We start from the raw sequence: 12,833 nt of genomic DNA on the forward strand, positions 1-12,833 counted from the left end.
TCTTTTCAGGATTAAGGATTAGGCCAGAGTGGTGCTCTCTGCTCGCGCGTCCGCTGTTGATGGCCTCCAAGCCATGCCCCCTTAATACGAGATGTTTGATATCAAACATCCCTATTGTCAGTGAAGCCATCATGTAGCTGGGGAACTCGTAATGACCAGTGGCAAGCACATGTACTTAAAATGGTTTCACTGTTCACTTACTATGTCTGAGAATTGACAACGACATAGCATGGGCATATCTGCTCATGCAGGTGTGTCCTCACATGTAATATAATGCAATCTGCCTTTAGGACTGGAAGGCCTGCAAGAGGGGTGACTTGCATATGTTGCATACAGTGTAAAGGGGACAGAGCACGCAGGCTGTGCCATACCATGTTTTCATTTTTGTTTTGCACCAAGACACGCAGCCTGCGAAAGCAGCACTGTGTGCACTTAGTGAGGGGGGTCCCTGAGGGTGGCATAAGTCATGCTGTAGCCCTCAGGGGCCTTCCTTTAGTATCCCATTCCCAAGGTACCAGGGGTACCATTTAGTAGGGACTTATAGTGGTAGCTAAAGATTTGCCAATTGGGAAACGACTGTGCAGTTTTAGGGAAAGAGATCTGGCACTGGGGACCTGTTTATCAGGGACCAAGTGCACGTTCAGTCAAAACTGCACCAGAAACCAGGAAAAAAAGTGGTGGAGGAAGGGTTATCATGTCAAAAGAGGCACTTTCCTACAATGAGGGATCTCCAGGGTGGCAGACCTAGTGCTGCAATCCCTGGGGTACAGCTGTAACGTACATGCCCTGGGTACCAGGGTACCATCTACTAGGGACTGACAGGTATGTTAGACATATCCAGTTTGGTACAGCCAATTCGACAAACACTTTAGGGTCAGGGCAATAGCACTGAGGTCTGGTTAGCAGGCCTCAGTGTACTCTCAGATTTAAAAAACCAGCAGCATCAGTTGAAAAACTTGTGGGTGACCATAAAAAAATAGGCATTTCCTTACAGGCCCCCCACCTTTTCAGACAACACTTGATGTGCAACTAACTCTTGTCCTGGTGGTTCTCATCATCTGAGTGGAGGAACCTGGAAAGTCCATTTGCATCGGCATGGCCAGCCCACATCTGTGTTCTACTGTGAAGTCTATACCCTAAAGGGAGATGGGCCACCTCAACAACTTTGCGTTCTCTCCTTACATCTGCATTAGCCACCTGAGGGGTCTGAAGTTGGTTTGAACCTTGAAGTGAATCCCAAACAGGTAGGGTCTTTGCTTCCGCAGGGAGCAAACCACAACAGCTTCCTTCTCAATGGCAGTCCAACGCTGCTCCCTACGAAGAAGTTGCCTGCTAATGAAGGACACTGGCCTATCCCAGTCCAAATCATTTACCTGAACTAAAACTGAGCGCTCACAACCTCAAAAGCATCTGATAATGAACTCTTTACTCAAATCAGATGACTTCAAGACAAGTGCGGTGCACAGAGCTTATTTGAGTGTCAAAAGCCTTCTGATATTGTTCAGTTCAGAAGAAGTTTCAGGGCTGTTTCTTGGAGGTCAAGTCAGTTGATGGTTCCACTACTGTCCCATAAGGGCTAAGAAGGCTCTGACCTGGGTTTGAGGCCCCAGAGCCAGAATGGTTTGGATCTTGGGCTGGAGAACAGATCCTTGCACTTTCTGGCATTTGCTTGCGTTGATTGTCAGGCCTGCTCGTTGCAAGGCCTGAAGCACTTCCCTGAAGCAGACTAGGTGATTCTCCAAGTAGTAGCTGAATACAGCTATATCATCTAGATAAATTGCACTGACACTCTCCAGCCCTCAAGGTACATGATTCACTAACCTCTGGAAGGTGGCAGTGGCATTCTTCAACTCGAAGAGCATCACATTAAATTGAAAGTGACCTTCAGGTGTGAAGAAAGCTGACCTCTCTTTGGCTCCAGCAGTGAGGGCTACCTGACAGTAACCAGAGGTCAGGTCAAAGGTACTCAGATATTTAGCATCCTAAAGTTATCTATGAGCTCATCAGCTCTTGGAATGGGGTGTGAGTCACTCTTTGTGACTACAGTAGGCCCTTGAAGTCCATAAAGTACCTCATGTTAGGTTTCCCTCCTTGTGAGCTGGGTTTGGGTACCAGCACCACAGGCTGGCCCAAGCACTACTAGATGGGTCAATCACCCTGTGCTCCAATATCTTGGCACCCTCAGCCTTGATGCTATCCTTCACCTGATCGGACAACCTGTAAATCTTACTTTTGACAGGCAAGCTGTCACTGGTGTCCACATTATGGGTACACCATGTTGTCAGACCTAGGATCAATGAAAATAGTCCAACAAACAGCCTCAACAAGTGGAAGCAGTCCCTTTGTAGGGGAGAGAGTCACAGTTCCATCTTGGGCACTGGAGTATATGAGGTCTGGGAGAGGTTCAGTGTTCACTGTTGACATGGATAACCCTATGAGGGTTCCAGGAAGCCCCGTGTCCATTAAGGCTGTGACTTCTCCCTTTTTCATCAAGATGGGGTAGCGACCAGTCAATTTGTCCTGTATGGCCCTGGGTGTGACAGGCTTTAAGACCCACAGTAACCTCTGGTCATACCAGTGCTTGACAACTCCTGGCTGGCCTCCATTTTTCTAAGTATTTCATGTGTTTAACCATCCTGGAGAAGAGACCACTATGTCCTGCTTAGGTTCCTTGAGGGATCTTTCCCACCCCTCCTTAACCAAGCTGAGTGGACCTCTCACAGGATGTCCAAATAGTAGCTCAAAGTGACTGAAGCCCATTTCATTTTGGGGACCTCCCTGTAGGAAAATAGTAGGCATGGGAGGAGGATGTCTCACCTCCTCCTGCATTTTTCAGTCCACCTCATGATCATGCCTTTCAGGGTTTTGTGGTTTGGTGAATCTTTCAGCTAACCCATTCCCTTGGGGATGGTATGGGGTGGTGAACATGTGACATTTATCTCACATGATTTTCAGATAGACAGACATAAAAGGTGTTCTCCTTTATGAGGTAACCTCCTTAGGGAACCCAACCTTGGTAAAGATTCCAAAGAGGGCCCTAGCCGCTGCAGCAACAATGACTGACCTAAGGGGAACTGATTCATGAGATCTAGTGACATGGTCCACTACCACTAAGATGAGCCTATTTCCCTGAAGCTATGGAAAGGTTCAAGGGTCCAACAATGTCAATCTCTATCCTCTCAAAAGGTGTCCCCACCACTGGTAGTGGTATCAGGGGAGCCTTGGGTTTGCCTCCTGCCTTGCCACAGGACTGGCAGGTCACACAGGAGCGGCAAAACTCCTTGACCTTCTCAGTAATCTGGGGCCAGTAAAAGTGACTGACCCGCCTCTCCCAGGTATCGGTCACCCCCACATGCCCAGCCAAGGGGATATAATGAGCCAGGTTAAGGAGGAACTTCTTGTACTGCTAAGGGTCCACCAGCAGTGTGCAGGAGTTAGCACAAATGAGGGATCAGCGTGTAACCCTGCCAACGCCAATTGGGTGATCAAGTCTTTCCACCGTAAAGCAGTAATTGTAGCTGGTGGAAGCCCGCTGAATGTTTCAGGGTGTATACCAAAATATATTTACATTAAGGTCAACTCTATTTACCTTTATATTTCTTCATCTCCTCTTCAGGGGTCTGAATTTTCATAATGTCTTTTACCTTTCTTCTCTTCACCTGCTCTGGACCCTGAAACTTCACCTTCTTACACCTGCAAGGACACACAAATAATTTCAGTGTAACAGAGCTTAGAAATAAAATGCTGCAATTACAGGAGTCAGAAAATATCACACATATTCCTTCCACTGTGAACGATCCTCTGCTCAGAAACTTAGCACATGACAATGCATGCTTGAGGATCTCGGAGGAGGCCATTCTTGCTCTCTCTACAGCTCCCTTTCGGTTTATTTATCTTACATTACATGTATAACTCTTTCTTCCTTTATAGTTAGGTTCACATTTTAACAACTCAAAACCATAGACATCCAGCAGTTATAGTTATGCTCAAAGTTATACTTATCTGAAGAAACCATAACTAGTGCCATTAAGTAACTTTAGGCCATGAGTTATTGTTTTTTAACATAGGTATAACTATAAGTATACTTATAACTGCTGAATTTCTATGGTTGTGTGTGGGTAAAATCTAACTATAACGTCCCTGTAACCTCTGGTTTTTCCAGTGAACAAACATATATATGAAAAATGTCACTTACCCAGTGTACATCTGTTCGTGGCATTAGTCGCTGCAGATTCACATGCTGTGCACATCCCGCCATCTGGTGTTGGGCTCGGAGTGTTACAAGTTGTTTTTCTTCGAAGAAGTCTTTTCGAGTCACGAGATCGAGGGACTCCTCCCATTTCGACTCCATTGCGCATGGGCGTCGACTTCATCTTAGACTGTTTTTCCACGCAGAGGGTGAGGTAGGAGTTGTGTATACTAGTAATAGTGCCCATGCAATGGAGTGAATACGTATATACATAATGTAGTTTAAAGTAATATATTTACAAATTTACAAATGTTCAAGATCAACTTCTAAACGGCTACAGGCTCCCGGGGAGGCGGGTGGGCGCATGTGAATCTGCAGCGACTAATGCCACGAACAGATGTACACTGGGTAAGTGACATTCTCCGTTCGATGGCATGTGTAGCTGCAGATACACATGCTGTGCATAGACTAGTAAGCAGTTATCTCCCCAAAAGCGGTGGTTTAGCCTGTAGGAGTTGAAGTTGTTTGAAATAATGTTCTTAGTACAGCTTGACCTACTGTTGCCTGTTGTGCAGTTAACACATCTACACAGTAGTGCTTGGTAAATGTATGAGGCGTAGACCATGTAGCTGCCTTACATATTTCGCTCATAGGAATGTTTCCTAGAAAGGCCATGGTAGCACCTTTCTTTCTAGTCGAGTGTGCCTTTTGTGTAATAGGCAGTTCTCTTTTTGCTTTAAGATAGCAGGTTTGAATACACTTAACTATCCACCTAGCAATGCCTTGTTTAGAAATTGGATTTCCTGTATGAGGTTTTTGGAAAGCAACAAATAATTGTTTTGTTTTCCGAATTAGTTTTGTTCTGTCAATGTAGTACATTAACGCTCTTTTGATGTCTAATGTATGTAGTGCTCTCTCAGCTACGGAATCTGGATTTGGGAAGAACACTGGTAATTCCACTGTTTGATTCAAGTGGAACGGTGATATAACTTTTGGTAAAAATTTTGGATTTGTCCGTAGAACTACTTTATGCTTGTGTATTTGAATATATGGTTCTTGTATGGTAAACGCATGAATCTCACTCACTCTTCTTAGAGATGTGATGGCAATTAAAAATGCAACTTTCCATGTTAAGTATTGCATTTCACAAGAGTGCATGGGCTCAAAAGGTGGACCCATGAGTCGTGTTAAGACAATGTTGAGGTTCCATGAAGGAACTGGTGGTGTTCCTGGTGGTATAATTCTCTTTAGGCCTTCCATAAATGCTTTTATGACTGGAATCCTAAATAGTGAAGTTGAATGTGTAATTTGCAAGTAAGCTGAAATTGCGGTAAGATGTATCTTTATGGATGAAAAAGCTAGCTTTGACTTTTGCAAATGTAGTAAGTATCCTACGATGTCTTTGGCAGATGCGTGTAAGGGTTGAATTTGATTATTATGGCAGTAATAAACAAATCTTTTCCACTTATTTGCATAGCAATGTCTAGTGGTAGGTTTTCTAGCTTGTTTTATGACCTCCATACATTCTTGTGTAAGGTCTAGGTGTCCGAATTCTAGGACTTCAGGAGCCAAATGGCTAGATTCAGCGATGCTGGATTTGGATGTCTGATTTGTTGTTTGTGTTGTGTTAACAGATCTGGTCTGTTTAATAGTTTGACATGAGGCACTACTGAGAGGTCTAGTAGTGTTGTGTACCACGGTTGTCTTGCCCATGTTGGCGCTATTAGTATGAGTTTGAGTTTGTTTTGACTCAATTTGTTTACCAGATATGGAAGGAGTGGGAGAGGGGGAAAAGGGTAAGCAAATATCCCTGACCAGCTCATCCATAATGCATTGCCCTGAGACTGATCTTGTGGGAACCTGGATGCGAAGTTTTGGCATTTTGCGTTTTCTTTTGTTGCAAATAGATCTATTTGTGGTGTTCCGCAATTCTGGAAGTAAGTGTTTAGTATTTGTGGGTGTATCTCCCATTCGTGGATCTGTTGGTGATCTCGAGAGAGATTGTCTGCTAACTGGTTCTGAATTCCTGGAATAAATTGTGCTACTAGGCGAATGTGGTTGTGAATCGCCCAATGCCATATTTTCTGTGCCATGAGACACAACTGTGTTGAGTGTGTCCCTCCCTGTTTGTTTAGGTAATACATTGTTGTCATGTTGTCTGTTTTGACAAGAATGTGTTTGTGGCTTATTATGGGTTGAAATGCTTTCAGCGCTAGAAATACTGCCAACAGTTCTAAGTGATTTATGTGAAACTGTTTTTGCTGATTGTCCCATTGTCCCTGGATGCTGTGTTGATTGAGGTGTGCTCCCCACCCTATCATGGAGGCATCTGTTGTTATCACGTATTGTGGCCCTGGGTCTTGGAAAGGCCGCCCTTGGTTTAAATTTATACTGTTCCACCATTGAAGCGAGGTGTATGTTTGGCGGTCTATCAACACCAGATCTAGAAGTTGACCCTGTGCTTGTGACCATTGTGACGCTAGGCACTGTTGTAAGGGCCTCATGTGTAACCTTGCGTTTGGGACAATGGCTATGCATGAGGACATCATGCCTAGTAGTTTCATCACCATTTTGACTTGTATCTTTAGTTTTGGATACATGGCCTGTATTACATTGTGAAAAGCCTGAACCCTTTGTGGGCTTGGAGTGGCAATCCCTTTTGCTGTGTTGATTGTCGCCCCTAAGTATTGCTGTGTTTGACACGGCAGAAGGTGTGACTTTGTGTAGTTGATTGAGAAACCTAACTTGTGTAGGGTTTCTATGACGTACTTTGTGTGTTGTGAACACTGCTGTAGCGTGCTGGTTTTGATTAACCAATCGTCTAGGTACGGGAATACATGTATTTGCGGCCTTCTGATATGTGCAGCTACTACTGCCAGGCATTTTGTAAAAACTCTTGGCGCAGTTGTTATTCCGAATGGCAACACCTTGAATTGGTAATGTACCCCTTGGAATACAAACCTTAAGTACATTCTGTGTGAAGGATGTATTGGTATATGGAAATATGCATCCTTTAAGTCTAGTGTTGTCATGTAGTCTTGTTGTTTGAGCAGTGGGATTACGTCCTGTAATGTCACCATGTGAAAGTGATCTGATTTGATGTAAGTATTTAATGTTCTGAGATCTAGAATAGGTCTTAGACTCTTGTCTTTTTTGGGTATGAGAAAATACAGAGAGTAAACTCCTGTCCCTTTTTGTTGGTTTGGTACTAATTCTATTGCTTCTTTCAGTAGCAAAGCCTGAACTTCTAGTCGTAGAAGATCTATATGTTGTTTCGACATATTGTGTGTTTTCGGTGGGACGTTTGGAGGGAATTTGAGAAATTCTATGCAATAACCATGTTGGATAATTGCTAGGACCCAAGTGTCTGTTGTTATTTTCTCCCAATGTTTATAAAACTTGGTTAGTCTCCCCCCCACAGGTGTTGTGTGTTGGGGATTTGTGACTTGGAAGTCACTGTTTGGTTTGAGGAGTTTTGGGACTTTGGAACTTTCCTCTATTCCTTTGAAATTGTCCCCCTCTAAATTGTCCCCGAAAACTTCCCCGCTGATACTGGCTCTGGTAAGTGGGTCTTGTTTGTGAGGTTGTGGGTTCTATGCTTTGTCTTTGAAACCCCCCTCGAAACTGTGTCTTTCTAAATGTGCCTCTGCTCTGTGGGGAGTAGAGTGCACCCATGGCTTTGGCCGTGTCCGTATCTTTTTTCAGTTTTTCAATCGCAGTGTCCACCTCCGGCCCAAACAACTGCTGTCCATTGAATGGCATATTCAGCACAGCTTGCTGTATCTCTGGTTTAAATCCTGATGTACGCAGCCATGCATGTCTCCTTATTGTTACAGCTGTGTTGACAGTTCTAGCAGCTGTATCTGCAGCATCTATTGCTGACCGTATCTGATTGTTGGAGATAGTCTGTCCTTCTTCTACAACTTGCTGAGCTCGCTTTTGGAACTCCTTGGGCAAATGTTCTATAAAGTGTTGCATTTCGTCCCAATGGGCCCTATCGTATCTGACCAGCAAAGCCTGTGAATTTGCAATACGCCACTGGTTTGCTGCCTGCGCTGCTACCCTTTTGCCTGCTGCGTCAAATTTTCGACTTTCTTTATCTGGAGGTGGTGCATCTTCTGAAATATGTGAGTTCGCTCTCTTGCGCGCTGCCCCTACTACAACTGAGTCCGGTGTTAGCTGTTGTGTGATGTAAACGGGGTCTGTTGGTGGCGGTTTATATTTTTTCTCCACTCTTGGAGTAATGGCCCTTCCTTTTACAGGCTCCTCAAACACTTGTTTGGAGTGTTTTAACATTCCGGGGAGGATGGGGAGACTCTGATATTGGCTGTGTGTGGACGACAGTGTGTTAAAAAGGAAGTCGTCTTCAATGGGCTCTGTATGCAGGCTGACATTATGAAATGCCGCTGCTTTCGACACCACCTGTGCGTATGCTGTACTATCCTCTGGTGGCGATGGTCTAGCTGGATAACATTCTGGACTATTATCTGACACTGGTGCGTCATAAAGGTCCCATGCGTCAGTATCATCTTGACTCATTGTTGTATGCGTTGGTGATTGCATCATTGGTGGAGTGACTACTGGTGATGGTTGCGGAGAGCGTTGTGGAGATGGTGGCGGGGTTACTTTTTTAGCCACCTTTGCTTGTGGCTGCTTGTCTTTTTCTTGGAAGGCAAGTTTGCGTTTCATTCTAATTGGAGGGAGAGTACTGATTTTCCCTGTTTCTTTTTGGATATGGAGCCTTCTTTGTGTGTAGTCCGGCTCTATTGCCTCCAATTCCTGTCCAAATCTATGTGTCTTCATTTGTGTGGACAGTCCTTGTTCCTCAGTGTAGGAACTTGTTTTCGGTTCCGAGGCCGGATGTTTCGGTATCGAAACCTTTTCGGCTGCTTTTTTCGGTTCCGACGAAATTCCCTTTACTTTCGGCGTCGTGGTCTCTCGGTGCGTACCCATTTCGGTGCAGCTTTCTCAGTGCCGAATCTGCTCTATCTCGGGCCCGAGATTGCTGCGTGGCGGTATCTCGACCGGAGTCGGATGACTTCGTCACCAGCGTGCCCTTTTTTCGGTGCCGATGATCGGTCACCTATTTTTTGGGTTAAGCCATGGCCTGTTGGCGGTGGCGTCCCCTGGGCTTTAGTAGTCTTTTCATGAGTTTTTTGTTTCGACGTCTTACTCACGGTTTTCGGCGTTTCTTCGGGATCGACCTCATCGGAGTCCGATTCGTGGATGGAGAATGCTTCTTCATCCTCCTCGAAACGCCCTTGTCCTGTCGGCGCCAACGCCATTTGCAGTCTTCTTGCTCTTCGGTCTCTTAGTATCTTTCTGGACCGAAACGCTTGACAGGCTTCACAAGTATCCTCCTTGTGTTCTGGCGACAAACACAAGTTACAGACCAGGTGCTGATCTGTATATGGATACTTGTTATGGCATTTTGGACAGAAGCGGAATGGGGTTCGTTCCATCAGCCTTGAAGAGACACGTGGCCGGGCCGACCAGGCCCTGACGGGGGATCGAAAAAACCCCGAAGGGCCACCGGAGCTCTTCAAATGTCGGTGTCGATCTGTTGTAACTAACCCGATACCGAACGCAAACAATACCGGACGATTTTTCCGAGATTCTAACTAACTTTCCGACCCAAAACACGGAGCGAAAAGGAACACGTCCGAACCCAATGGCGGAAAAAAAACAATCTAAGATGGAGTCGACGCCCATGCGCAATGGAGTCGAAATGGGAGGAGTCCCTCGATCTTGTGACTCGAAAAGACTTCTTCGAAGAAAAACAACTTATAACACTCCGAGCCCAACACCAGATGGCGGGATGTGCACAGCATGTGTATCTGCAGCTACACATGCCATCGAACATATATATATATATATGTATTATTATATTATACATATATATACATACACATGTACACACATATAAAGATAGATATATATATATATATATATAAATATATATATATTCACTAAAAAAACAAAAGTTACAGGGACGTTATAGTTAGGTTCCGAATGTACTCGCACAAAGCCATAAAAATTCAGCAGTTCTAGTTATGGTTAACTCAAGTAACTATAACTTGCGCCTTAAGGTAACTATAACTTGCGCCCCCACCATGCACCATGCACAGTTTTCTCATCAAAAATTTTATTGCAAATGTTGCAGTGATAATATCAGTGATGTCATAGAAGGTGTCATCAATGATGTAATATGGGGGTAATTAGCTGTGCATGGCGAAGGAGTGAGTTATAATTGCCTTAGTTACTTGAGTTAACCATAACTATAACGGCTAAATTTCTATGGTTTTGTGCGAGTAAGTTCTGAAGCTAACTATACTCTCCCTGAAACCTTTGTTTTTTCAGTGAAATTCGATGCTTTTTTAGCACACATGCACGTTAATATAACCATTGCAGTTGCACTGCGGGGGTAACAGCCAACCCTCCCACATGCACCCAAACCCAAGCCTCCCCCGGCTTAAAAAAGTATTTTTTGACTTGGCTATATCTTTGGCGTCATCTGAGGAATCTACACAAAATTTGCCAAAAAAGTGTGCCCAGTGGTCCTGTTGTGCATGGAAAGAATTATGGTAATCCGTCAAGCGGGGGCAGGGAAAAAGGGAGGGGGGACCAAAAAAGTGTGTTTCACATGTTAATTCCCCAAAGACTCTAGACATCGCCAGCAGCCTGAACCACTGGACGGAATTACACTAAATTTGGCAAAAAAGGCAGCTTTTGGTTCCCAGATCACTGTGTTTTTATTTGACGTGAATCAGTTCAGTAGTTTAAGAGAATAAAGTAAATCCACATTTGTATATATAGGATTGTGAAAACTTTGTGAATACTGCTTGTGAGAAAGTAGCCTCTTTTTAGCATGGTTACCCCCACTTTTTGGCCTGTTTGTGAGTGTGTGTCAGTGTGCTTTTAATGTGTCACTGGGATCCTGCTAGCCAGGACCCCAGTGCTCATAGATAAAAACCTATATGTCAGTGTGTTTTGCCTATCTCATTGGGATCCTGCTAGCCAGAACCCCAGTGCTCATAGTTTGTGGCCTAATGTGTGTGTTGTCAGTAGTGCTTGACTGTGACACTGAGGCTCTGCTAACCAGAATCTCAGTGCTTATACTCTCTCTGCTTTTGAATTTGTCACCGTAGGCTAGTGACTTCATTTAGCAATTTCAATTGGCACACTGGACCCCCCTTATAAGTCCCTAGTATATGGTACCTAGGTACCCAGGGCATTGGGGTTCCAGGAGATCCATATGGGCTGCAGCATTTCTTTTGCCACCCATAAGGAGCTCAGACAAACCCTTCCACATGCCTGCCATTGAAGCCTGCGTGAAATAGTGCACAGAGTATTTCACAGCCATTTTCACTGCAGTTAAGTAACTTATAAGTCACCTATATGTCTAAACTTCACTTGCTGAAGGTTAGGTGCAAAGTTACTAAGTGTGAGGGCACCCTTGCACTTGCAAAGGTGGCCCCACATAGTTCAGGGCCATTTCCCGGGACTTTGTGAGTGTGGGGATGCCATTACATGCGTGCACTACATATAGGTCAATACCTATATATAGCTTCACAATGGTAACTCCGAATATGACCATGTAAGGTGTCTAAGATCATGGAATTGTCCCCCCATTCCAAATCTGGTATTGGGGAGCCAATTCCATGCATCCTGGGGGCTCCACTATGGACCCCCAGTACTACCAAACCAGCTCTCTGAGGCTTGCACTGCAGCTCCAGCTGCTGCCACCTCACAGACAGGGTTCTGCCCTCCTGGGGTCTGGGCAGCTCAGTCAAAAAACAGATGATGGACGGAATGCAGAACAAATCAAACATTCACCCCCGTCACAGATCTGGGTCTAATCCATCAGTTTTTGTACCTGCCATGCCATTCCAGTTTGGACCCAGCCATATGCAAATCAGTCGTGACGCCATGGGAACAGTCCAGCCTGAACTGCCAAGTCAGGTCCTCCCTGGACCAGAAACAAGCATCCTGGGACCGGGATCTTTGCGACTGGGGATGAGTATTTGACATAGTTCAACACTCCGTCCATCACTTGTTCTTTTTGCATTTGTCGCCCTAAGTGGGAAGGGTATGCCCAGACGTGGGTCCCGTGCTCCTCATGCCACTTGAATCAAGCTAGCCTGGCTGAGGGGTGCTACTCTGAAACCGGTCCCAAGATGCTTGTTTCCAATCCAGGGAAGACCTGGCCTGGCAGCTCGGGCTGGACTGTTCCCATGGGGTGTTTGACAGCGGAACGCGTGCAGGGAACAGAGATGAAAAGCTTCAGCAAGCAGGGAGCTGCTGTTACAAGCAGCCCCCTCATGCTGAAGGAATGGCACTGTGAGGTAGGCCTGGAGGTTTACCCTGCGGTGTCAGAAAGTCAGTAAAGGGCATTCTGAACAAATAAAACATATATATAAATAAATTAATTAATTAATATTTAGGGACCGCGAGTCCCAAAAAGGCCTAAAGAATAAAAATAAAAAAGCAAGCAACAGCCCAGTGTTACGGTTGCACACTAAGCACTCAGGGTGCCGGACTCACTTCCATATTTCTTTTTCATACAAATTATTTTAATTTTTAAAAATGACAAATACATTTTTTTAATTGTACAGAGATATCTCATTCTACGTATATCATACAT

The 12,833-nt window shown here is 44.8% G+C and overlaps 1 protein-coding gene across 2 annotated transcripts in view; it reads right to left on the reverse strand.

Annotated features, from left to right (window-relative positions):
* Nucleotides 1-12,833, reverse strand: part of LOC138282996 (E3 ubiquitin-protein ligase TRIM39-like) — a 211,291-nt gene that overhangs the window by 25,161 nt on the left and 173,297 nt on the right. For both annotated transcript variants that reach the window (XM_069221091.1, XM_069221090.1), the window contains exon 5: nt 3,590-3,693. In XM_069221091.1, the coding sequence (XP_069077192.1) occupies nt 3,590-3,693 (104 nt within the window). The remainder of the gene's footprint in view (nt 1-3,589; nt 3,694-12,833) is intronic.

The sequence above is a fragment of the Pleurodeles waltl genome, chromosome 2_2, assembly GCF_031143425.1.
Source record: "Pleurodeles waltl isolate 20211129_DDA chromosome 2_2, aPleWal1.hap1.20221129, whole genome shotgun sequence".
NCBI lineage: Eukaryota > Metazoa > Chordata > Amphibia > Caudata > Salamandridae > Pleurodeles > Pleurodeles waltl.